Here is a 27,444-nt window from a genome sequence, read left to right as displayed (position 1 = left end):
TGGGGACACCAAAGGCACCCTATACAAGAATAGGGCAGCGTGAGATTGAGAGTGAAAGCGTGTGTCACACGCCAGATGCATGAGAGTTGGCAACCCGTCTAAATTAGCAAAAACGAATGTTTGTGTGACGCGCCCACTTTCCAAACTCACCACGCATCCAACCCCACCACATCATCCGGCCCCTCACCGCTCTCTCCCCGCCCCCCTGCCCACGACTGCTCGCCCCGGTACTAACCTGTAGTGTCCGTGTGTGCACAGCGGGGGCGTCGTGGGGAGGTCTCTCGGTACTTTCTCCTCCATCTCCTCAACCCCTTTCTGTTTCTTTCTCTCTCCCATAAACAAAACGCTAAACATGGGTCTTGTGGGTCTCTGTTCAGCGGTTCTTCTGCTCTCCCTGGTCGCTCTCTGCTCCGCCGCGGGTTCGGACGCCCCCCGAGGGGTCGCGGTCGGGTTCGTTTTTGACCCAAAAGCGAAATGCGAACCGCTGTGCAAACACGGAGGCGTCTGCATCCGCAACAACACATGCTTCTGCTCCAAGGGCTATGAAGGAGAGACCTGCCAGTATGGTGATGTTACTAACTTTTATTTTTGTTTTTTACCTGCATGTATATGTTCTCTTATTAGAAAAGTGTCAGTAGAATATACAATAGCCTACATGTTTTATATAGCTAGCTATATGTTCCTCCTCTAGAAGAAATACGTTTTTTCAAGTGTCATGCTCTTAAATTTACACACATAATGCATTTTATAAGACTGTAATGCTAAACTAAAATGCTAACTAAAATGCAGATTATTTTAGGTTGCTGTCAGGATACTGAATGTAGCCCTATATTGAGTTTAAGAATCTTGATTTCCAAATCACCAAAAGAGAGCATATAGTATACCTCTTCATCATAATGACTTATTCTACTTTAACTTTTACAATATTTAAGATTCACACTTTGAGTGTTAATGTCAACATTTTGTGTCAATGCAGCCAATTGTTATCCCAAATGTAAGAATGGAGGAACGTGTCTTCGTCCTGGAAAATGCAGATGTCCTCCAGCATATGGAGGACGATACTGTCACAAAGGTAAGGGTTTGTTTGCAGTTATTTGTAATTTAAATATCTTGTTGGTTCAACAATTGTTTGGAAGTTGTTAAGTTCTTGTCTATTTTTAATTTCATTGTCGACATTAGTCTTAATGCATTTGTTCTGCATCAATCCTGTAGTAACTGGTACTGTAAGGGTTAGAAGATAAATATGTTGACTTGCAAGACAAATACCAGGACAGGGGGAATTTAGGAATGTGTCTAAGTTAAATATTTCAAAAATAAGTGTTGACAAAATACTTAAGGACAGGACAGTTGAAACTATCATCCAGCTTATCACAGTGATCTGTGTCTCTTTCCACAGTGACGTGTGAAGACGGCTGCTGGAATGGAGGGGAATGCAACGCTGTTAACGGAGTGGCCAAGTGTATCTGCCCCTCGAGCTGGACCGGCTCAAAATGCCAAGATGGTCTGTACATTTTATGATCGTATCTAATTACCCTGTTGACACCAAAGGTCAAAGTCACCAAATGGAGCTGGTCTCTCAGCAGGAGCTATTCATCCTCAGCAGCACACTAAAACATTTTAAATACTTATGGTATTGGTTCCAAGATGCTGTCAGAATGGAAACCAGCTATTCATAACTCAGTTGTTATGAATTACATTTAAATGTATGATGTGTGAATAATGGGTGAAACATTTGCATTGGCAGTAAAGTGTAGATCAAGTTGCGCATAGCAGAAATGTCCAACAATCGTATTGGTTGAGATTAACTTAATAAAGCTAAGAAGCAAATTGGTTCCTTTTCCTATTTACCTCATATGTTTTTGCTATAAAGATAAAAGAGTCTTCACATGTTGGGATATATGACTATTCCCTGTCTTGCTAAGAATTCAATGAGATGTGCGTTACTTGCTAACTTAACATAAAACATGGACATGGGGGTAACGGCTAGGCTGGCTAAGAAATATACCAACACACACTTTATCAAACCGCAACATATTGTTTTTATGCTTCAGTTTTTGTTTGGATTCCACAAACGAGATGTGTTAAATCATATATCTTTAGAGGTTTGGGTAGACTGGTTTTGTTTCCTTCAGGCAGAGCCAGGCTAAACCAAATGATTTATTCCTCTAGAAATGTTTCTGAATCCAGATAATGTGAGCTCAGATTGTTTTGTTTTTCGGCATGCTGAATGTCTTTCTATGTATTTTCTTTCCCCTGCAGCTATCTGCCCACAAGGCTGTAGGAACGGGGGAATGTGTGTGGCTCCAGGAATCTGCAGCTGTCCGGAGGGATGGCTGGGTGGTGCCTGCCACACTGGTGAGTTCAACCTGCTCCCAAAGACCAAACACTTCCACATGCATGAATGCATTTACAAGCCTGATTTATTTTTGCTTCCTTTCCCATCCATTCAAAGTTTTGTTCTTTTTAGATTTGGTTGTGCTTTCCCAGGATCCCTGTTAACTGTCTTCAACTTTCTCTGAAGATAAATGTTAGCTATCAGTCTGCCAAACAGCTGATAACTGTATAAGTCAAATGTATAAATCTGCTAAGGTAACATTCCTAGCTAAGGGTTTTGCCAGATGTGACACAAACCCAGACCTGGAAATGGTTCGCACCTCAGTTTCTGGATTTGTAGTGTTGGGATTTACAAGCTCTAGTTATAAACTATGATACTTGTTTCTTAGGTTTTACAAATGATTAAACATGTTGTTTTGTTTCTTTTGTCCCTGCTAAAGCTGTGTGCACTAAGTCCTGCCTGAATGGAGGAAAGTGTATTTCTCCAGACAAATGCCGCTGCCGCCGTCCTTTCTCTGGCCCTCTCTGCGAGGAGAGGAAGAAGTCCCACTAGTGCCGAGTCAAAGGTCACGGAAGCCCAAAAAGAGGCTTTATGCAAATGATTCAATGATTTAGCTGAAACATGTAGTTTTTAAATTTGTTCTACTATATTTTGTTGTTTTTAAGAAACCTTGAACTTTTTAAGTGTTGTCACTTGACTGTATAAACATGATATGTACTGTAGCTTGCCAATAAATGAATCAAAGAGATGTGCATGAATCAAGATCATTTTACCAAAACAAAAGCACATAACTTGAACATTCTTTATTTTGTCACATAACTTGTACCACAGTGTCATTTTGTCTGATATTTTTTTCATTCAAAAACAAAACCCTATATATATCCCCAAAACATGGTAATTACTCAACCCCCACAAACAATATATTAATGAAAGCAAAACTGAAAAAATCATTTCAACTCACCATATCTTCAGTCTTAAACAAGTACCTGATGTGAACCTCTACATGAGCCATAATCAATAAAGCGGCATAGCATTTGAACAGTGAGAAACAAACAGTGCCGTTTGGCAAAGTTTTAATTCAGCTAAATAGTGAAACATCCAAAGCTAAAAACCTATTGGTGATAACCTACACTTTATGAATGAATTATCACAGTAACAGATTAATTTGTCATCTACTCATTTTACATAATACTGGGCAGTAACATTCACATATGTGGAAAGTCTCTGCTGATGCCTTTACCAGATGTGTGCTACTGTGAGCCTTGAGGTAGTGATATACAGAGCAGACAAGTGCAATCCATCATGTCCCCCTGTTAGCCTTCACATTTGCACAGTCACAACAATTTATGATGCCCTCCTCTTGCTTTGCGCATTGTGTAGCTCCTATCTTCCCATTTCTCCTCTCTCCTCCATCATGCTTGTGATGCCTGTAAAGGTGCAAACAGAAATAAATACACAGAATCATTAGATTTTCCATGCTATGTTTAAAGATACATCGAAGGTGGCCTTTTCATTTATTTGAAGCCTAAGTCCAAGTTGGTGCCTTTTGTTTTTCTTGGTGTGCTGTAATAGGAAACTATAGAGCAGAGCATCAGTTTATTCTGAAAGATAACCGTTGTAAAAACTTAACAAGTGTTTTAATTTGTTTGTATACTTCAGTTTACAATGAATAACTGGTGAATATATATGTGTTTTCAACCTGTCACAGAACACATCTATGATGCAGTCTCTCAACCATCAGATGGCTGTCTTGAGATGTTGTATCATTGCTGGACATTTATCTTTCAGAAAAACAGTTGCTTAGCTCCGTGACACAACCTGGGGCTAACAAATCCCAGTGGGAATATAACCCTGGAGTTCGTATTGCTTCTCCCACTGGGCTACACAGAGACCTGTACATATAAATTGCGGCTCCTTTTCTGACCTTTGTAGCACAGGTGAAGCCCTTGTAGCCTCTCCGACAGTAGCAGTAGTCAGGAAGGACACACCTGCCTCCGTTCAGGCACCACTGCTTACAAACCGCTGAGGAGAGCATCAATATTACAGGAGTTAGCATGTGTGAGTAAATCATTTAAAAAATAATCAAAAGAATAAAGTGATAAAATACATTTGTCCGTTTATCCTGACAACAAAAAGCAAATTAGTAAAACATAAAGTTATGGCAGGGGACGAGTGTACGGTGTTGAATATCCTTTGTTTTATCATGAATGAACTCACGTGTCTGACACTGGAGACCTTCCCAGCCGGAGGGACAGTGGCAGGTGTTTGGTCCCAAACACTCGCCACCATTTTTACACTTTTGCAGACAGACAGCTACAGTGAGAAAAACAGAGTGAGGCTGAACTCAGTCTGCAGCAGCTTCGTCATGTGGGCAGAAGATCTGACACAACTTGAACGCTTTAACAATGACATGGATTAAAGGAACTGTAACAAATGCAGATTAAATACATCATTTCAAAATTTTAAATATACTTTTGCTATATTTGGGGTGTATAAATAAAACATGGAGTCACTCACGTATGTTGCACCTCATCCCTGTCCACCCTGATGCACAGGAGCATGTGTTGGGTCCTACACACTTGCCTTTGTTCATGCACATTGGCTCACATACACCTGCAATACCATTTTTATACATTAGGGTGAGATATTGAGAGTGGTCTGCCAGTGACGAGTTTCACTTTAAATAAGACTTAAAACATGCCAGTTTACTCACTCCTTTGACACCTTTTTCCTGTGTAGCCTTCAGGGCATGAGCATACATTGTTCCTCATACACTGACCTCCATTCTTACAAGGTTGACTGCACACAGCTGAAAAACACAATAATATTAAACTGAAAAAATTATCCATCCTCTTCTACTGTACAAGAAGAAAGCCCCTGACCCTGTACTGTGAGGGAGTAAGGGCTGGCATGATTCAGCCAATTATAAATGTATTATTGGTGAAAGTAAACTCAGCATTGCAACCGAGTCTCAGATCTTTTTAAAGTATGCTGTTAACTTTGCTGATACTTCTGCAAGTTTCTTTATTGATTAAATGTATTATCACAAACTCTAAATTCAAACCCAGAAAGAGGAAGTTCTTCATGGTTTTGCAGATTGGTTACCAACATTGTATATGTTGAGAGAAACGTGAAGCTCTTAAATTGATGAATTGACAGGTTCTGATTGGATGCAGCTGCAGGGAAACTGCATTATACCACAGGTAGACTGATAGAGTTTACATAAAAAGCCGGTATCAGCTAACTAATACATCTCTTTAACGCTGTTACTGTAGTGTATTGTCTTTTCACGCAAGCTACCACCTCAAAGAATCTGACCAAGTGCAATTAATAGAGACAGGATTTTTGCACACTCCTTCTCAGGGGTTGAACAGCAGAGCAGTCAGATGTGTCAGTGCGATAAATAAACATCAGTTTTACCAATTTGACACTGGGAGCCATAGAAGCCGCCGGGACAGGCACAGATGTTGGGCCTAATGCATGTTCCTCCATTCAGACAGACGGGGTTACATACAGCTGAGGAAGACACAAGGACACATTTAGATTATACAGATTTGTAGTTTAGAGTTTTTCTTAAAATCTTTAAGTATAAGGCAGACAAAAAAAGCCTGTATGTTTTCCTGTGTTACATCAGATGTATTGTTTTATTAAATCCAAGTAGTTTGTCTTATGATTAAATGGTGTGCCACCCAGCAAGGGAGTCTATAAATATCAAGGCTGTGTTAATTGTGAGGGAAACTTTACAATAGAAACCTCATGTAGATGCATTGTGAATATACACTTGGTGACAGGTGTAACCTTGTACCTGAGTAACATGTGGGTCCGTACCAGCCTGCTTGGCATTCGCAGACATCAGGAGAAATGCACTCTCCTCCATTTTCACAATGCCTATTACAAACCACTGAAACAGATAAATCATTATTGACAATTCTAAATGTGCCGACCACTCAAAGGTAATGACCGGAAATGAAATCACATTATTAACGCCTGCTACAGGTGATCATGAGTGGTATTGATAATCTCATCTGAATCTCCATAAGAAAGTACATTTTGATATTCCCGTTAATGTTGAAATATTCCCTCAATGATCAATGACTTAACCCTAACCCTAAATCAACATGACTGACTCTAAACTCAAAGTCATTGTTTCATTGCAATTCATTTGATTTACAGCAAACTAGAATTACTGCCTCGTAGTTGTATGCCTATCCATGTCATAAATACCGCCACCTCATCATTTTATGCTTTTGGAAATTTGTGTGAAATTGTCCAAATTATCAGATGAATGGAACGGCCATAAAGTGTTGTGTGTGTTCTCAGTGCCCTTAACCATTTAACACCAACATCTTTTTCAGTTCCTCCTTGGGCCAAGTGGATATTTATGACAAATGTGAAGACATTGGCTCACTTGTCCTGAGATATGGCAATAATGAAAATGGGACAAACTGAATCAGGTAAGTGGACAGATTGAAAACATAATGGACGCCGTCAATCTCAGAGACTACAACTTTAATACAAACTGTTTGCACATCACAAAATGTTTCACCCAATCAAAGTATTATGATAACAACTCACTGATTTCACATCTGGGTCCCACATATCCATAGGGGCAGGTACACAGGTTTCTGGCCAGACAGGTGCCTCCATGCTGACAAGGCGGCTCGCAGCTTGCTACACACACCGACACGAAACAACACAAGGACTCACATCAGTATTCTGTGCGTGTCAGCATGTTAGACAGGTGTGAATATGAGCTCAGGTTACCTTCCTCACAGGTGGGCCCGCTGTAGCCCGCAGGACATTCACACACATTAGGATTCACACACCTCCCCCTGTTTTTGCAGTCAGGTCGACACACGGCTGAGTGGCAACAAAATTAGACACGGATAAATGAGCCAAGTCCTCAGAGGTGATTTAACAGTAATGTGCCATGACAGCATGCAGAGTGCTCCAAGGTTTAACTATCATAACACTGTAAGTTGCCGAGGTGCCAACAAGAGTGATACTGGAAGTGGAACAATCAGATCGCTTTACTTTGTCCTCAGGGCCTTATCCACTACTAGTGACACATTTAGCAACACAGTGAAAAGGCAAGAAATATATTGAAATTCATTCCCAATGCTACAGTAATCACATTCACGGCTCTTCCTCTACAAACATTAAAATATATGCAAATAAAGCGTGATAATGCCGCTGGTATATCGCCATGTATTGACACTGATACATTTGTTTCCAGCACAATAATAAACATAATCTTACCAATATGGCAGTTGTATCCAGTGTAGCCTTCCATGCAGGTGCAGGTGTTGGGCAGAGTGCACGCCATGTTCCTCCCACACTGGTACCTGCAAACAGCTGAAATCAAATGACACGGATACTTGTAGAAATGCACATATGATGGGAAAACATGCCACTCTAATGCACTAAGAAGTTAGACTGAAACAACTAATCGCCTCTTTAGATAATGTGTCCTGTAAAAGAAATCCCAAACAATGGTGGCTAGAATAAATGTGGGCATTTTTAAATGTTGGTCAAACAAAAAAAAGCAGATTGAGGGCTTATGTAATTCTTCTTCGATCATTTAAACCCACAACCTTTTCTCAATAGTGGCAACATGCACAAGTATGTTTATACATCATAGTCACAAACACAAAATGAAATGTTCACGTTGCCAGTCGGTACCTTCACATATGATTCCATCTCCGGTGTAGCCGTACGGGCAGCGGCCGCACTTGAAGGATCCGGTGAGGGTGGGCTCACAGGGAACACCGGGGGAGCAGGGAGAGTCAGCACAGGTCACATGGAGAGATGGGGACTCCACTGTCAGCACAGTGGTGAGGTTGGTCTTTCTGTCATCAAAATAACCTCTCCTGACACTAGACATGGTGGCCTCTGGTCTCCGGCTGTCAGGGGGTCTTCTGGGCGAGGCGGGGGACGATGAAGAGGAGGAGGTGGGAATTGATTCCTTGCTGGAATTTGATTTGACGATTTGAAAATGACCATCTCCTCCCCTGGTGATTGTCCCCTGCCCTGTAAAATACTGGGAGTTAGAGGATATGACTTAAAAATCTAACAAAGATTTAGCCTCGGTATGTCAACATTAGAACATTGGATCGTGCCATTTTGTAAAATCAGAAGGGTGTTCAACAGATCCAATTCATCCAAACTACCCCATTTTAAGGAAAGCAATGTCGACCCTTTCTGTTCATAGTATTCATAATAAAGCTTTTGTTTGACTTTTTTCAATTTTGTTACTTATCCTTAAAGATTATAAATTATTTGAGCAACTAAAATAACCAATTTTCTCAACCTTTAGTTGCTCTTCCGGTTTTATGCGTACCATTAGCCTTCACTCCTACACATAGAAATAAGTGTCATGTAAAAAAATAAATAATGGTTTTCATATACGGAAACTATTCTATATGATAAATTGATACATATAGATATAATGATACATACATATGATAAACTACAAATGTGTTTCAAACTTGCTTGTGGATTTTCCAAAAATATTTTTAATAAAGCCTTCTGTTCAATTCCAAACCCCAGAGCATATCACCATTTTTATTTTACAAGCCGCAGTTTCAAGTTTTTTTATAAAACAATGACTTACCTGTAGCTTTGCACGTGCGTCCATTTCCATGGAGACCTGCAGGACACGGTCCACAGATAAAGCCCGCTGAGACGTGGGTGCTCTGGAAACACTGAACCCCGGGGTGACATGGCCTTCTGGAGCAGGGCGACGGGCTCGAGGATTTGGGCCTCGATGAAACCTTCAGTACTCTGGCTGGTGTCATCAATGCTTTGACAGGAGAGTCTTGGTTTCCTTGGAAACAAAAAGGATGAAAACAGCCTCAAGCCGACAAAAAAATGTGCATGTATCAAAAGAAAGAATTAGACAGGTGTAGAACTTTTGCGTTTTCTTATTCTTAAACGCATGAAAACAAACCATGATTTTATTCTACTAAATAACCTCCATTTAAGCTAGAAAACTTACGTGTGCAGATGTTCCCGTCACCACTGTATCCTTGTGGACAGACTCCACAGAAGAAGGAGCCCAGCGTGTTGTTACAGCCCACTCCAGGGAAACAAGGCTGTGAGACGCACTCATCTATATCTTCTCTACATGTATGGCCTGAAAGCAGAGAAAAACACCAGTCAATATGTAGTTGAAACATTATAACATTACTTAAAAAGAAGAGAAGAAATTGGGATAGATTTCCTTAAATGAAGGGCTAATAAGTTACCTTGTTACTACACTGACCCTGAACATGACAAAAGTACAGAAGCTTAACGTTTGGCTCTCAGTATCCGTATCAGTATCTAACTGGCTCCATAATGTCCATACTTAAACCAATGTTCTTAGTTAACCATCAATGTTACTGTATACGTGATGTTAAAAGCTCTGCAGTGTAATCCCTACCTGTCATTCCAGCAGGGCAGATACAGGAGAAGGAGTTGGAGTCGTCAATGCAGCGGCCAAGTCGACAAGGGTTGGGTTTACAGTCGTCAACGTCCACCTCACACCTTTCACCTTTAAATCCATCAAGACACACACACAGGTATTCCCCGCTGCCTGCAGGAAGGTTGGTGTTGGTCACACAGGAAGCTCCATTTAGACATTCACAGGAGTGCACAAACACCTGAAGGAAAGAGGACAAATAAACATGTCTGTAATCTAAGAACAACAACCCCTCATGAGGAAATCATAACACATGCAAGAAAAAAACACTTGTTGTCTAGTGACTGATCAAATACACTAAAGAAGGGAAATATGAAAACAAATCGATGAACACATACAGAGATGAACAAAAAAGATCCCTTTGGTGAAAATGTGGGTAAATATAAAAATGAAAAAGCTATTCTAAGTAAACCATATACTATCTCTACAACAGAGAAGATCACATTTTCTCAAGAGTTAATATTGTTTCTCGTGCTTTTCTGCCCAACCTTAAATTGCATTTGGAGCTGTGAGCAGCTCTTTCATTGCCTGTATGCATTGCATTGTGGGACAACAATATCCATTAACATGAAACAAATAAAACATCAAAAAGATTTTAAAATGTTTTTCACATCTTACTTGTTTTTGTTACTTAAGCACAAAGCGTGCTTAAACTGAGTTATTAAGTTGTGAAAACAAAGAAGGGCCATGAGCAGAGAAATACATTTCATCAGCTCCCTCTAGTGGAGGAAGCTACAAGTAATTGTCGATTAAATGCTCTGGACTACAAGGGTTACTTTTTTGGACTCCCAATAATTCACATACCTGTGTAAAAGGACTTACTCTCAACCCTTGCTTATAGACTGTAATAAAGCTTCTTAGAAGAAGTTACATTTGACTGTACTAAAGGATAATCTATTCATTTAATGGACCAAAGATGTTTTTTTAAGTCCTTATTAAAAGAAAATAAATGTACATTTGCAAAAGACACATTACAAAATAACAAAATAATAAAAACAAATGAAAAAACAGCATCCACATCTTTCATTTTATATTCATCCCCAGAACAGAAGATAACACATAATTCAAACAGAGAATTTAATTTAACCCATGACTCATAAATCCAGTCCAAATCTACTTGAACTTATCAAGTAAGATATGTTTACGTCACACAAGGAAAAGAAACACAAACATTACCTGTATGGAGGCTCTGGTCTCAGCGTCGCAGTCGTCCGTCACTGTAAACTGGAGAGTGTGTGTGTCTGTAGTTTCAGTCCTCCACCTCACCAGCCCATCAGGAGACAGAGATGACCCTTCAGGGCCCGATTCCAGGGTGAAGCGCACCACTGAGCCCTCAGGGTCCCGAGCTTGTAGCTGATAGATGAAATCCCCCCCCAGGAAGGATCGGAGATGAAACGGCAACGACTGGAGCACTGGAGGCTCGTTCTCTGATGGGAAACACAATTCATGTGCTGGGTGACAAACAGCTTGAAAATGTGGGATTCAGTGAAGTCTATACCTTCAGACAAAGCTTACAAAAATATATCGGCCAGGGAAATATTAGCAGCTGCGATTGTTTTTATCTTTTGATTCTGTGTATGCATTTGTGGACAGATGTTGTCAATGCAATAGCGGAGCAATACTGCAGTGATTCAGTCACTACACTTTACAGGTGTGTAGCAAGGGGGTAACATTGGAATCATCCTTATCAATAATCCCCACTGTGTCGTTCTATCGTTGTGATGCAGATTAGAGATTTAACTTCTACATATTCTGTCATTTCTTCTGAACGGAGTGAGCACTGTTTGACCTACTTGAGGTTAAAGTAGCAAAGTTGGTCTGAAAGTGTAACAATGAGCTAAAGCTGTCCTGATATCAGCGCCCCGGGGACTAAAGCAACTTCAATGGCTCCAATCTGCACAGAGCTGCTGACAGATTATCACAACAGCCCTGAGCAAATACAAGCTAAAAACTTAGTGATGGCTATCCAACCTCAACTCTACTGAGGAAGTGACACATCACAAACTTTTTCATCTTAAAATGTACATTATATTCAAGACTTCTTGAGCTGTGAGAGGGACCAGATGAGAAACGATTATACATACTCTCTGCTATGGACCATGTGTGTTTGGACGAGTCTGGGCGACATGTGAGGCAAGGGCTGCTGGGATTGGAGTCTCCCTCACTGTAACACAGGCCGTCAATGCTGCACCTTTTCTCCTGGAGGCAGGGACAATAAATAACAATCGTGTTCAATGTTTATTATTCTTTGAAACATGAAAATATGTCACTCAACCAAGACCTACTACAGTGAGCTACATAGGTATATGTATGTGCGTAACATGACAGCAGAATAATAAGGCATTTCTGTAAGATATTTGCTAACCATGCTACAAGTATTTCGTTACAATTTAGAAGAAAACATAGATCTGTAAAAATAAACCGCAGGGCAAACATAGATTTGAATGGCTTGTTGGCAGAGGCTCAGATTGGCTCTATGTATTAAATTAATATCACTTTTTGGAAGGCTGTCTTACCCTCAGGGTGCAGAGGACTTCAGTGTCGAGGCTGCAGATCTGGCAGGCTCCGTCATACAGAGTCAGAATCTTGGCGTTACTGTAGCTGTAGCCATCATTGGAAACCTGCCATCAGCAGAAGCGTGATTACTGTGGATCACTGGGAAAAGGCATTAAACAAATAAACTGAACTGTAGAGAGATGAACTGTTTTTGCTCACAGTTAGTAATGTTTTACTGCTCATATATTTCAATACAGTTCTTTAAAGTCTGTGAAAAATGTCTCTTTGATTTAAATTTGATTCTAGGGAGATCCTTCTTAGTGATAAATGTTACCAACAATATTTACATGTTCTTACTGCTGTACAATTATTTTCATATAAAAAAATCAATTAATCTAAGTATGTTCCTCCAGCAAACCTTCACATCTGTATGACTTAAGTTTGATGCTAATTCTGAGATTTTGAAAAGCGCTCGAGGCTGTGCTGTGCATTACAGAAATGGTTGGAGACGTGACAAACTTTGATCTGCAAGCGGGCCAGGGGTCTGTGTGATGCTGTTTCCAGGTCCAGGCCTGCAGGACCCCAGCTGTCCTCCAGGGGGAGCTTGCACTCCAGAGCTGTCGTATCCAGAAAGACGGCTGGGACTAACTGGGGCTCGTCCAGAACCCACTCCCAATCTTCAAACTTCACAGGAGACACAGAGGGAGAGAGTGATAAGCGATGCAAAAGTAATGAGATGACAGCTTTATTTTATCAGAATAGGGAATTGATAAAAGGGCATGTAGGCTGAAATGGTTTATACTTGATGCAAGGGGTTAGCAGCCTGTGAAGATACCGACGTCAACAATTTGGATTTATTGTTTATTTTTTTGTTTTCCTGCGATGATGGTTCTTCAGGACTGCTTCTTAAGCTCTAATCACACTCTCGCAGACTTTTCCGGTGTTTCTAAATTAGATGACAATGTATGTGTGTCGTTTAAGAGGAAAAGATGCCTGTTTTTGTTGTTGTTATTACTGTCAGGAAATGTACAACCTAACCCTGGTCCGCCCAGTAGTAATAGTCAGATCGCTACTCCTGCTGATTTTAAAGCTAGGTCTGGGTTGGGTTTCATCCACTTGAATGTGCGCAGTCTGTTAGGTAAACTAGATTTTGTCCGTATCTGGGCAAAATCGACTGACGCTGACGTCATTGTTTTATCAGAAACATGGCTAAACAAATTTATTTTGGCCTCTGACATTGCCTTAAATTGTTATAATGTGTATCGTACCGACCGGCCTAATAAAGGTGGTGGCGTTGCCATTTATGTTAAGAATAAGTTCAGTGTAACCGCATTAGTTTCCAAATCGATCAGTAAGCAATTTGAATTTTTAGCCATAAATATAGAAGTGGCAAAGGGTCAACAGGTCATGGTCGTGGGCCGTTACAGACACCCCTCAGCTGTCAAAGACTCCTTGTCTTCACTAGCAAATCTTTTATCACAACTAGACTACAAGGAAATAGTGCTACTTGGAGATTTAAACTGGGACTGGTTAACTGCAGTGTCAGAGGATTTTAAAAACCTTTGTATCTCATTGAATGTTACTCAGATTGTTGACAGTCCTACTCGCCCAAATATTAAGTCCCCTAATAAATCCTCCCTAATTGATCTCATTCTAATGTCTATGGGGAACTAATGTTCCCCATAAATATTCATCTGTGGGAGTATTTGCAAATGATCTGAGCGATCACTGTGTTGTAGCCACAATTAGGGACACTAAGGTCCAAAAGGTTAAACCTCGCATTATCATTAAGAGAGACAAAAAACATTTTGTGGAGCAGGGTTTTGTGCATGATCTGTTTGATTTTGATTGGGGTAAAATCGATCTGTGTGCTGATGTTGAAACCGCATGGTCTTATTTTTATCTTGGTTTTATGGAGATCATTGATAGACATGCACCCCTGCGTAAATTTAGAGTAAAGGGACGAGACAATCCTTGGTTTTCTGCTGAGCTGTCCAGTCTCCTTCATGAGAGAAACAAGGCCTGGGCAAAGGCTAGGAAATCAGGCTCAGAGATAGAGTGGCTGCGTTTTAGGCAGCTAAGGAATAGCTTCACTTCACATGTCAAAAGTGCAAAGTCGAAGTACTATCTGTCAGTTACCACAGAAAACCTAAATAAGCCGAGGAAATTTTGGAAAGCAATAAAATCGATATCCACCGGTGAGATCCGTAATGAGCTACCTCCGTGCCTTACCACAGCATCTGGCTCTATATCGGACAGAGCCACTATGCTAAATTGCTTTAATGAGCATTTTGTGTCCTGCGGTTCTATGTTTGATTCTGTGACTAACTCTGCTTCTCTCTGAACACCCCAATCCGTGACTCTGAACAATGTGGTCTGGAAAACCCTTTCAGTTTTACTCCTTTTACTGTCAATGTTGTTCATGAAGCATTATCTAAACTAGATCCTAGGAAACCGGCTGGCCCGGACAACGTAGAACCTTTCTTTTTAAAGATAGCTGCAGATTGTATTGCTCCACCTCTTACTTCTCTTTTTAACCTCTTCCTCAGCACAAATACAACTCCAAAAGTATGGAAGTCTGCTTATGTCTTGCCTTTACTGAAAGGAGGGGAGGCAACTATTTTAAATAACTATAGGCCAATCTCTAAATTGTCAGTTCTGGCTAAGGTGCTCGAACGACTTGTGAGTGAACAAGTAAAGGAGTTTTTATGTATAAATGACATCCTGTCTAAACATCAGTCAGGATTCAGAAAGAAACACAGCACCATCACTGCGACAATGAAAGTGGTAAATGACATTACTAGTATTTTAGATAATAAGCAGAGTTGTGCAGCTCTGTTTATTGACCTTTCCAAAGCGTTTGACACCGTTGATCATCGCATTTTAAAGCAGAGGCTACTCAGTATTGGCATATCCAGCCTTGCAGTGGGGTGGTTTGTGAACTACCTCTCTGAAAGTTCTCAATGTGTTCATTTTGATGGACTGTCTTCTGAGTGGTTAAACATTTCTAATGGTGTACCACAAGGTTCTGTTTTAGGACCACTTTTATTCTCCATATATATTAACAGTTTAGGTGATAATGTGGATGAAACTACTTTACATTTGTATGCGGATGATACTGTAATGTATTGTGCAGGTCCCTCCATTAAAGAGGCTGTTGTTAAATTACAGGCTGTTTTTAACACTATTCAGACTCAGCTCTCTGAATTAAAGCTTCTTTTAAATGTGGATAAAACCAAGGTAATGCTCTTTTCTAAAGCAAAGAAGACACCAGAGCCTGTTTTAGATATTGTAACTACGCAAGGAACAAAACTTGAAGTTGTTGCCTGTTACAAATACCTTGGTATCTGGCTTGATGATTGTCTTACTTTTAAACTTCAGGTCACTAATCTGCTTAAAAAGCTGAGGGTTAGGCTAGGTTTCTTCTACAGGAACAAGTCCTGTTTCTCATTTGAAGCCAGGAAAAGGCTAGTCACTGTGACCTTTTTACCTGTGCTGGACTATGGTGATCTGATGTATATGAATGCACCTGCCCATTGCCTGGAAAAGTTAGATGCTGCGTATCACAGTGCTCTGAGATTTGTTAGGCAGGTCTGCCTTCACTAACTGTACGGAGGCTCAGTCATTGGTACATGTTCATTTACAAAGCCATGTTGGGTAAACTACCTTTTTATATCTGTTCTCTGATCTCTCGACGAATTGAAAGTACGTATTGCCTGAGATCTCATGATGTTGTTTTATTAAATGTGCCAAGTGCTAGGACTGTCTTAGGGAAGAAAGCTTTTAGATGTCCAGCTCCACTAAATTGGAGCAGTCTGCAAACCTGTTTAAAACTGAGCACTTTGGTTCCCCTGCATCATTTTAAAACTCGGCTGGGTGACATGCTGTTTGATACTCATGGTACCTGTCACTGTAAATAGAGTTTTGTAAACTGTACCCTGTACATTATGTTGTATGTCATCCTTATTGTTGTTCTGTTGTTTTTATGTTACATGTGTAACTAATGTCCTGCAGGTCACCCTTGAAAAAGAGATCTTTTGATCTCAAGGGGCTTCACCTGGTTAAATAAAGGCTACAATACAATACAATTGTATTGTATAGTGAAGAATTTCCACGCAGTACCATCCCCACTACATCACTAGATGTATATAACAGCCTCAGTCCGTGCCATGCTTTGATTATATCCTCATGTTAACTGCCAGATATTTTGAGCTGTGTAAGCAGGTGAACTGGACTTATATCCAAATAGCTTGTATTTTTACATTTAAGGGATATTCTTTTAAGTATTAAATGCATGAAGAAAAGACAAAATAAAGTTGCATAAATGTGCCAAACGAAGTAGTCTGTTAAAAACACCTCCCCCACTCTCTGGATTTGACTCCTTATTTGTAAAACATCAGAATTAATAACACATGCAATCTGAATTCCTCTCAATTGTTCTTCCATGTGTCAAAAAAAGAAAATAATGTATAACTTGAAGCTTTAAAAATGTGTTCAGACAAGAGGATGATTGCATAGCAAAGACAATGTGCAAACAAGGATGGAAAGAATAATGGAAAAAGAAGCTGAAAAGCTGTGTACCTTTTCTTTAACAAACTCACACTTGAGCTCGTAGGAGTCCTTGAAGCCTTGACCGTAGACCTGGATGGTGGAGCAGTCTCCCTGTCGCACGTCACAGAGACCCTCCTTCTCCAGCTCAGTGATCTCTGGGATCTGGTCTTCACAATATCAACAACAAAAAGTACATAAACTGTTAGACCTGAGAATGTATTGAACATCACAAACCATTATGTCTTGCAATGTAAAGCGTCTTTGAGCACCTGAAAAAGCGCTTGGAAATGAAATGTATTATTATTATTACAGTTGTTCTGTAGAAAAAAATAGATGTCTTCAAGTAACTGATACATATATTACAGTTAGGCTATATGACATAGCGATGCCTTAAAATGTTCTTTTGGTGAGGGTGTGCTCAATTTAAAGTAGTTTTCTTTTATTTATTTAATTTGAGGTGAGCTGTAACTATGTTTTTTATATAGATATTTTAAGCGGTCCAATCCAGTAGAAACAAAATGTATCTAACTTAAATCCCTCTTGTAACTGTACCTCTTTAGAACCAGTGTGTCTGTGTCAGTGTATGAGTAGTATTTTACCAGACAGCACACTGCAGTCATATGATCCAAATCCTGGGAAGCAGACACAACCCCACTCTGAGCACTGGCCGTTCCCGTTGCACAGATTGGGACATTTGAGGACAGCCAGAACATCCTGGAACTCTTCTTCTCTCCTCCTCTCCTCTATCAGCCTCCTCTCACACTCATTTTCCAACAGTGGTAAAGTAGCATTCAGCCATGACTGGTCATCTTTCAGCTGTAGGTCAGTAACACACATGGCCTCCACGCGGCTTATTATTGCCTCTTCTAACAGGCGGCCGCATCCCAACGCTATGCTGGAGCCGGCCACCACCTGCTGACACTGAGTCCTGGCCTGCTGCTCCGTCAGGCCAGAAGGTGTGGGCCACGTTAGAGGAGAGTCTGTTTGAGCTGCTGCTTCGTGGTCCTCTGGGAAAAAGTAGGAGAAGCCCTCCAGATCAGACTGGCTGAGACTTTGGTGTGAAGAGTTAGAAATGTGACGGTGGGTCGAAGCTCCATCTCTGGAGGTTCGCAGGGAGAAACTTCTCTCACGTGGCTGAGAGTTACTGCCTCTGCCCTGGGGGGTTTGACTGGATTGACCTGGAGGCAGCGGCTGTCTGTCGCTTCCTCCGCCTTTGAGTAGTTCCACCGAGCTGATGTACTCGGCTGTGACGTCCAGAGTGGGGATGACACTTTGAAGGTTCACGTTGCCGTGATGAGAGCAGAGGGAGTCGGTGGAGGTGACTGATCGAGATCGGGCTCTGGAAGATGTGAGGTGGGGCCCCGACTGGCAGTTACAGTACTTGCGGGGGCTCGGTGTGCTCAGATGGGATGGCACGGTGTCAAACAGGCTGCTGCCAGGGGGAAGCCTGACAGAGGGAAGGAGGAGACGTCAGGAAGGATGAAACAGGGTTTGACAGGAGGCTCTTTGATTGATACAGTAAGAGGCCCTGTGCTACCATGGTTGATATTGTGATGACAAGGGCAGACTCTCTAAGAAATGCACAAGTATTCAATTTATGACCCAAATTGAAACTTTGTGGCCCCGGGTTTTTGGTTACAGAAACCATCATAGGTCTTTTTTTCTAGATGATGTATGCTAGAACAAAGCTTTGTAGAAGATACTAGGCACCAGTATGACTATTTTAAAGGGCATCCTGAAAAGTTAGTTAGCAAAAATATGTGTTTAGCTCAAGAGCTAATACTTCACAATAGTTTCCAGACTTCTGAATCCAAATTCAAGTATGAAGAAACAAGATAGTCATCTTATTAACAACCTTTAACCAAACGCAAAAATTACAAACAATCCCTCAAGAATTTGCAATATATTTTTCTACCTAAAAATAAATATTAATTTACATTCATATATGAATTACCTTAAATGACCTCCTATCTGTCCATTCTGTCCTTTAACATGCCAGCGGCATTCTTGGAAGAATTGCTCCTAGCATCAACTATCAAAGCTTTTGTGTAAACTGACCCATACTTCACTGTTAAAATTACTGACCTCCATTCTGAGATAAAAGCAGGCAGATGCTCCAGTATGGCGCCCCCTGCTGAGTGGAGGTCGTTGGCTGGCTGGCCGTTGTAGGTCCCACACAGACCCTCAGTGTGGCCCCGGTCTGAACTGGGAGCTCTCAGCGTGAGACTCATCCCCCAGTCTGAGACGTCTGCACGAACAAACGCTCCTGACGAGAAGGTGATCTGCGAACAGGTAAAGATTCAGGACAATCAAATGAAGACCGAGCGCATGCGATTTATCCACAACGAAAGATCCAGCTAGATTTTGGATGAGTTTGTCACATATTTGATGGCTTTTTGTGAATAGATAAACCTCAATAAACAAATAGCTGGTCGTGCTCTGTAGTTTTGCACAGGTTGTTTAACATTCATTATATTCAGTGTCTGACTGGTCCTCACCGTGACTTTGCGGCCCTGGTAGGACTCTGTGATGCGAATGCCGCTCTTGGTCAGGTCTCTGTTCTTCAACGACAGGTGAGGTTTGGTTTCACCCATTTCTCCGTTGCACATGTCAAAAGCGATGACATCGCCGCCGTCCCGCACCACGAATCCACACACACATGAGGTGGCGTGCACCACACTGCCACACTCCCACTGACGAACATGGACCTCAAAGGGCCTCAAAGTGCTCTTATAGAGGACAAAAGTGCCGACTTGGTAGTTCTCATAGGGCCTGTAAAACAAGAAAAATATTCACAAAATGGATGACCCCTAATTTGTATTGACCCTTAGATATTATTGTGGTACAGTGCATTCACTATTGACAATTTAAAACTTCCACATACAATTCAATCTGTTGAATTGTATGTGGAACAGTTTAGAATACAGATTAAATGAATTCCCTTTTCAACCTAACAAGAGACTGATGTACCTGCCATCAAATGTGATAATGTGAGGATCAGTGAAGGAGTAGCAGAACGCTGAAGGGACATCCTTCACAGTTATCTGGAATGACAAATACATTTTTTCTTTTCTATGAATAAAAATCCAAACCTCAGGAATTAATAATCACAAGGTTAATAACATGTGTTCAAATTCCACCGGGACAACATCATCTGTTTACCTCGACTGGTTCAGGTGAGTATCCATTCCACAGAGAATTCTGTGTGACGATAGATTTAACAGAGATCTGAGTCGTCCTGTTGCTGTCTTTATGAAAGTCAGTGACGGGGCTGAAGTGGATCAGTGCTCGGCTGCAAACCCCGTCTGTACAGGGGCCCCGGGACAGATGCACCACACAGGACGAGAGAGACAGATCTGCACCCAACAAACCGTCATCTGTAACAAAACAGGGGGAAAGATAGTAGTTATTTTCATGATGGTATAACAGAAAATGGAAAAATAAAGTCTATGATTGTTATCTTGCTCTGAGCTCTCACCTTTGCTGCTGGTGCTGAGCTGTAAAGACAGAGTGCACGGCTCTGCAGAGGAGGACGACTCCTCCAGACATGGGACAGGAACTGTGCTCTCCACCAGCAGCTCATACAGCCTCCCGTCCTCAGACACACTGCTCACCTCTGGTCTTAGCTGCACAAAACAGGTATTAAACTGATCAGCCCTCTTAAACAATGTGAATCACAAACACATTACATTCAGAGGGAGAGGATTTAGGCAGATTTTTACAGGAATATCATTAAAACACACAGACATGTATGCAAAAACAAACAAGTGCACAGATGTGTCTCTCTATACTGCAAAGATAATGTCGTGGTCAAACACATACTGTTCATCAAGAGGCACCACACATAGACAATTTGAGATTACTGTGATATACCCTAATCCCGGCAAAGAACTCCAGACTTTCCACTGAAGCACCACGGATGTTAGGCGAGTCCAAGAAGAAACTGGAGCTCGAGCAGTAGATCTAAGAGAGGGAGAGGATTTGATCAAAACAATTATGCCTGCATTTTAAAGGGGGAAAAACAGAGACAGGGATAGGGGTAGAAAGATAGCGAGCGAAATAGAGAGGGAAAGAGAACGTGGAAGTAACCGTGCAGCAAATAAAAGGGAAGACAGTCCTTGATTATTCCTATTTCCTAATTGTTGTAATCCTATGATGAAAAGAGTCAGGACCATTTCAGGAGTAAAGGTTAAGTATTAGCTTTACTTAGCCTTTGTTTATTATTGAATGATGTCTATATAAACATTCTGATGTATATGTGTTAGTTTTCCTGAAACTGCACTGTTTATTACTTTTCACGTATTTTGCAAAATAAATGTGCTTGATTTTGTCTTTGGAAACCACTTTTAGTCCACTTTTAAAACTACAAGTGAAACACATTGAGCTTCTGCACCAGACCTTGTCCCCCAGACGGAGGTTGAAGCCGTCCAGCTCGATAAAGGCGAAGGTCTGGAGGGTGGTCTCCTGTTTGAGCTCCTCCTTCCTGCCCTCAGGTGAGAGGCGGGACCAGGCCACCACGTATCCCAGGGAGCTGTTGGAGCTGCTGCTAAAGCTGCACTTCAGGAACACCGACTTTCCTGTCACCTCTGAGACAACCACTGGTGCTGATGGAGTGGGAGGCTGCTTTGCTGGTGGAGAAAGAACAAAGAGTAGGTGGATGAGTCAGTGGACCATGTGTTTTAGCTTAAATTATACATATGCACAGGTTTCTCTCACAACAGAGGTGGAAAAGGAAGCCAATTAATTAAGGTTATACCTCGTGGCAACTGAAAGGCTTTTTCCCTGTTGAAACACAACATTGTGAACTAAAGCCAGTTAAACAAAGTAATGTTTTTTGCAGAGATCCCTGACCTCAACACCATTCAGAGTCAGATATCTTGAGGAAGGTCTTCACAGAAGTGTGGAGGCTGTTTTAGCAACATGTTAATAGCCATGGTATGAACTATGAGAGAACTTTGTCTACAGTATTTCGTTAATGTGTTTATGTATTTTTGAGTTATACAGTGTTGTTGACCCAGTGTTGCAAACCTGTAAGTAGAGGACAATAGCTTAAGCTGAGGAACATGAATTCATAAAAGTGAGCAGTTTTATACAAAACATATTCAGAAAGCGCCGCTGTCTGAATTTAAATCTAGAAAGAGAGCTAGGAAATCATAGAAAACTGGGTTATTATGTATGAAACAAGTTATTGAATCTTATAACGTACAGTGACATTTCATTCATCTCTTGAATAAACCTCCCTTCTCCTTTCCAGCTCTGCCAGCTTCCTAAAACCTGCCTTGGCGTAATTCACAACCTGTCTGAGGGCTGTCGCCATGGAGACGAGGCCCAGCGGACGCCGGGACACATGCTCAGCTCATTAAGAGGAGTGGTGAGGGGCCACCAGTGCATTCCTGACCGCATGGCAACTCCCTGACCTCCTGATTGTTTTGGTGTTTGACCTAACACGAGGAGACAAGCGTAAGCCATAAACACAGTAGCAGGATTCTCACTTGTACATGTTCCATCAACGTTAACCTCGTCAGGGCCACAGCTCGGCGACGCTGCGGGTGAAGTGTCCGACATCTCTGTTAGATAAATAGGAAAGCAATAACACCATCAGCTACATGTATTAATCAACATTAATAACATAACAGATTCCTCTTCTTTGAAGAGCAGAGACTCTAGGATTTTTTTGTCTGAAAAGTCTTGATGTATATCCTCAAAACCAAGTTCAAGCCTCACACTGATTAATCTTGTGCAGTCTTATTCTCAAGAGGATAATGTTGTTTCCTGCCTATATGGTGGCACTATGGTATCATGTTCGAATGATAGTAACACAACCTCATCATAACATGAAAAAAATTGTTTATTTTCTAGTGCTAGTTGAGATCTCTGCCCTATTTCTGATATAATGGAACTAGGTGAAATTTGGTTTATGGAGCCCAAAGCACCAAGAAAATACATTTAAAAAACTTGACACCAATGTCTCTTTCCAAGAAATGATGACATTGTTACTCAAGATAATCCACAGACCTTGTTATGTGCAGTTCCATGTATTTTACAAACTTCCCTCTTTATACCAAACTTAACAAACCGTCTGACAGCACAGAAGTGTGTAAGGGTGCAAAAATGAGAGGTTCATTCTTGAAACAGCTTGTAATCGCTCTAAGAGAAAATGATGAGAAAATAATGGACTATTTGTCCGGACATACCCTGAGCGCAGTATGCCATGCATCCCTGCGTTGGCTGTAGCAGGTAAACATAGAAGTCTCCACAGTTGCGCACGGTGACCGGGATGCGGAACATGCAGCAGTCTTTGCCGGTGCCTGGGAAAAGCTGCCAGGCAGCGCAGGCCATCAGCTGCCTCACCTCCAGGGGCCCCGGCAGGGCCTCACCTTCAGCCAGGGACAGCCACACAGGAGCCTGAGTCCCACAGTGGTTCACCTGGATGTTCAGAAAGAGATAGAGAGGAGAACATGGGGCATATTAATTAAAGCTTTTAGTGTTCTTAGAATAATAAGGACAAATGGAAAAGGTGTATTCTTTGCATGTTGGACCAAAGGTGGTTATAATGTCACACATGTTCACAGCGATCCTCTCTCCCTCGCTTCCCCCACTCCTGAGTCTATCCATCGCCCAGGGTGACACATTCCAGCTCTCCTTGCACTGTCCTTCAAAAATGTGTACTCACAAACACACAAACATACATGTGTGTGTCCTCAAATGCATTTGTATTCATGCACGCAAACACGCACAAATACATTTTTGACACAAAGACTGAGGAGAGGACAGAGAGTTTCCACACATGAGATCACAGATTGGGAGTTAGAGATTCTGAAGTAATTGATGTTTGAATTAACAAAGCTAAATCAAACGTTTGGAATAGATCAGCCCTCGTTCACCACATGCTTCCCTAAAAAAGAGAACACCAAAGTTATTGACTTGATTAAATCAAAATGCGGGGGTCATGAGAATTGTGTGACCTTTACTGAGGTCAAAGTTGGTTAAGAAAAAATTGGATTCCTGGAGTCTGACTTGCAATTGATTTAGTGCGATTTTACACAATGTGTCTGCAAAAGAAAGTCCCACAAGTCAGAGCGAACTGAAAAATGTTGCCTATATTGTTTTGTCTTTGCAAGACAGAAAACCCTCTCTTTAAACCCATTTGTAAGGAAATGCTTTGCAGCTGGTCAACATACAATATACCTTTTGTATGTCACAATCTCCACATCTTCGCTGCAGATGATGAGCTAAAGCAGCTGAAGGGTTAGAGAGGTGAAATTGTAGATCAAAGTTTGACAGTTTGGAGTCCCTGACTAAGTATCTTAAGCCCACGATTGATGAGGTGAAACTACAAACAAAGCAAAATGACTGCCGAAGTTTCAGTCCAGCAAATCCTGCAGATGTAAAGAACAGCTGAATACATGTCAAGAGATTTTTGGAAACTCACTGGTTCAGGGCTTTGAGAGTTAGATGAGTTTAGTTTAGTTTATTTATTTTTTTCGAGCGTGTAAAACCAAAGAAAATACAAATGAAACAAAAGATGATACAGACATGATACAGTACTATACAAATGAATGCAATAACTAAACGAAATATTTAAATAATAATTGAATAATCTGTAGTATCATTGTCTGATAACAATAAACAACAAAACTTTAGCTAATTACACGTCCGAAAAGGGGTCGGAAGAAGTTTACACTTATTTAATCCGACCCCTTCTCCCTTTTTTTCACTTTTTTTTTTTTACATCTTAATATACGTATGAGAAGATCAATACTACTTTAATATCTGTATGCTAAATATGATACTAAAGCCAACTAAAGGTAAGATTAGCTTAGCATAAAAGCAGAACACAGCTTGTTTGGCTCTGTTAAATTTTCTTAAATCCACCTACCAGCCCAACATGTAGTTAGAGCTTTGCTGTTTAATTTGTATAATATAATACATGAATGAAAACCAAGGGATGTTTTACAATGAATGAAACAGGAATCGGTGTATGTAAATCATTTACCTCCACACACTCGGTGGGCATGCTGGCCGGCTTATCAAAGATCTGAAACTGGTACCAGCCCGGAGAGAGGGAGTGGTCGCAGATGAACTCCTGCAGGGCCGACTGCTGCACCCAGCTGGAGCTGAAGGTGGTGCTGCGGTAGGGGTCCTGGAGGATGGAGTGGCCCCCGGACACACACTCTGGAGGAAGCTCTGCAAGTCCAGGTAGAGAGACAGAATACAGTAAGCACTACCAATGTATAGCTTTCTACAGGACAAATAGTAACGTGTGGAAACCCACTGCCCAGTTCCTCTGTGTTCAAGATACAAATCTTGAATTGAAAAGCTTACACACAGAACATAAAATGCACTGAAATGAGAAATGTGGAATGCATGATATTATCAGATCAGGTTATGGATACATTCACTGAAAAAGCGGAGAAAAATGTAGCAAATATGAAAAAGACCATCAAATATGTAACATTTATAGTTATAGTTAGTTTTATAGTTATAGGTTCAAACATGTCGTAAAAGCAAATGGCCATTAAGATGAAAGCAGAGAGGAACACAAAGAGCCGAGCTGTAACTAAGAAGTACAGCGAGCGTCTGTGCACCGCAGCAACGTTTTCGGGCCCTGAGAGTTTACGTGAAAGGTGAATGATAGTCTGTCTGAGTCTGCCAGTGACAGACAGACAAGGCACTGAGAGAGACCACAGGAGCTGTCAAAGCTGCCGATAGACAGACTTCATTCTCAACACCTTGTTGCTTGAATTTGGAACAACGTATTGGCATTAAGTATATCAATATACATAAACCTGTGAGTCTACTAATGGACCTCATAGACAGGTAAGGTTTTGAGGTATTACAACTGCTGTCCACTGGTTTTAACTACAACATATAAATCCCCTCATCTTCTCTCTGCTCTTTAAACTATCATGATAACCAGAGCCTTAATAATATAATAACATAACCTTAAACAGCAGCACAAGGGAGCAAGCTGGTCGCTCCCAGCAGGATGTGACTGCTGATGTTTAAGATATGGTTGCACATGAGTTGTAATATAAGGGGGAGAAGGCACTTTGTATTCATCAGGTTGTGGTAAAGATGTGCTGGAAACGTTCTAAAGCTTGTCATAGGAATGTTGCGAAGACTTTAACTTGTCAATTTGAGGTCAAATTCATTTAAATCAGGAGGGAAACTTTTTATTTGAATAATTCTAAAGTAATGTGTTTGACACAGAAAAATCTAATCAAAATGATAGACATCTTTTTCGAAGCTTTAATAGAGTGAAAGGAATTCCTAAAGGTTGAACTGAGGTCAGCAGGTTAATGTCTCTAAAGCACACAGTTTAAGCACTTTGGGATAGAACAGCCAATACAATAAAACCTGAACATCTTTGTCGAGGAACATGCCAAGGCAACCTCTGACATAACACAGTCATTTTAGCTTGCCAGAGCGAAGAGACAGAAAAATATCCAAACTGTGACCCAGAAATATCAGCCAACTTTTAATAAGTTGTGTTGCCTCAGAGTTAATGGTGACTTTGACTGAGTCTGCCTCAGTGCTGAGTGACAGGCAGACGAGCCACTGAATGAAACCACAGGAGTTGTGAAGGCTGTCAATGGAGCGACCTCCTTCTCAACACCTGGTGGCCTCAGTCCTGATCAGCTGTACAGGAACTGTGAGAGTTCACATCCTGTCTACCTGTCAGTGAGTGGCGACCCTCTGTTTCCAATGACAGCACAATACCTTACACTGTGGCCATGAGACTTTGAGGTATGTGGCCTTGGATGACATGATGGATGAGAAGGTGTCAGCCTCTATTTGGCAGATGGACACAACAAATCAAAGAGGAAGCTCAGTACTTTAAACTCCTTGGTATACAGTAATTAAATCCGATTTGTAATCCCACTTTTGGTTTGCATTGTTTTAATTACCGAGGGAAACGGCAGAGAGTAGTTTAACAAATTGTATGTAACATTTCTGGAAACAGTGATTGCGCAACTCCTTTACCGCGTTTTAAGACTACATATTTGAATTACTTGGAGGTGGTCGCTTACCTGTTTGTGCGTGCATTGCGTTAGGAAGTAAAAACACAACCCACGTAAGAAGTTTGGAAACGGTTTCAAGTCCCATCGTCATGATGCGACCAGCGCGCAATCTTCTAACCAAACAGCTCCAAGCTCCGAGCGCAGAAACAAGCGCAGCAGGAGGAACTCCGGGCGAACTTGAGGTTTGCTGAAGCCACTGTTGGTGGGAGTGATCGGAGAAGCTGTCGGCTGATCAGAGGCGCCGGGCTGCAGCATCACACTGCGTTAGGAGGGGCATCAGCCGCGTGCCCCAACATCCACACACAGCTGCACACATCTGCCGCTGAGCAGCACGGGTCACAGCACAATGAAGATGCAGCTCTTATTCTCAAAGATCACAATGTTTAATCGGTTTAATTAAAAAAGCTAAAGATGTATAGATCTGTGTGTTGATCTGAGAAAAATGAACATCTCTTTCACCCAGAGCTGGGAGTGGTGGATGTAACTCAGTAGCCAATATTTACAATACCTATATTTTAGCAAGTTCACAATTATACTGACTGTCCATTGTATGCTTTTTGATAGGCTACTTCAGT

At 41.3% G+C, this 27,444-nt stretch overlaps 2 protein-coding genes across 2 annotated transcripts; one reads left to right on the top strand and one right to left on the bottom strand.

Moving 5' to 3' along the window:
• Positions 1-248: 248 nt before the first annotated feature.
• seraf (Schwann cell-specific EGF-like repeat autocrine factor) lies at positions 249-3,083 on the top strand. The gene is made up of 5 exons (XM_034102980.2): positions 249-566; positions 977-1,072; positions 1,397-1,501; positions 2,260-2,355; positions 2,775-3,083. Exons 1-5 carry the CDS (start codon positions 353-355, stop codon positions 2,885-2,887), a joined length of 624 nt encoding a protein of 207 aa, XP_033958871.1. The 5' UTR covers positions 249-352; the 3' UTR covers positions 2,888-3,083.
• A 72-nt stretch (positions 3,084-3,155) lies between these two features.
• Positions 3,156-26,954, bottom strand: vwde (von Willebrand factor D and EGF domains). The gene is made up of 31 exons (XM_034102979.1): positions 26,879-26,954; positions 24,841-25,031; positions 23,039-23,270; positions 22,337-22,411; positions 21,243-21,472; positions 20,718-20,807; positions 20,323-20,470; positions 20,007-20,221; positions 19,815-19,888; positions 19,343-19,616; positions 18,930-19,126; positions 17,444-18,291; positions 16,875-17,011; positions 12,813-12,977; positions 12,314-12,418; positions 11,882-11,996; positions 10,974-11,224; positions 9,759-9,978; positions 9,333-9,470; positions 8,949-9,161; positions 8,018-8,365; positions 7,595-7,690; positions 7,100-7,195; positions 6,911-7,006; positions 6,141-6,236; positions 5,756-5,851; positions 5,049-5,144; positions 4,853-4,948; positions 4,553-4,648; positions 4,260-4,357; positions 3,156-3,762 (listed from the first exon to the last, which is right to left on the bottom strand). The coding sequence occupies exons 1-31, from the start codon at positions 26,952-26,954 to the stop codon at positions 3,748-3,750; spliced, it is 5,223 nt and encodes a 1,740-aa protein (XP_033958870.1). The 3' UTR covers positions 3,156-3,747.
• Between the last annotated feature and the right edge of the window lie 490 nt (positions 26,955-27,444).

This window comes from Pseudochaenichthys georgianus, chromosome 16 (assembly GCF_902827115.2).
Source record: "Pseudochaenichthys georgianus chromosome 16, fPseGeo1.2, whole genome shotgun sequence".
Lineage (NCBI taxonomy): Eukaryota > Metazoa > Chordata > Actinopteri > Perciformes > Channichthyidae > Pseudochaenichthys > Pseudochaenichthys georgianus.
Note: the sequence above shows the minus strand (reverse complement) of the source record. Positions and strands in the feature narration are given on the sequence as shown.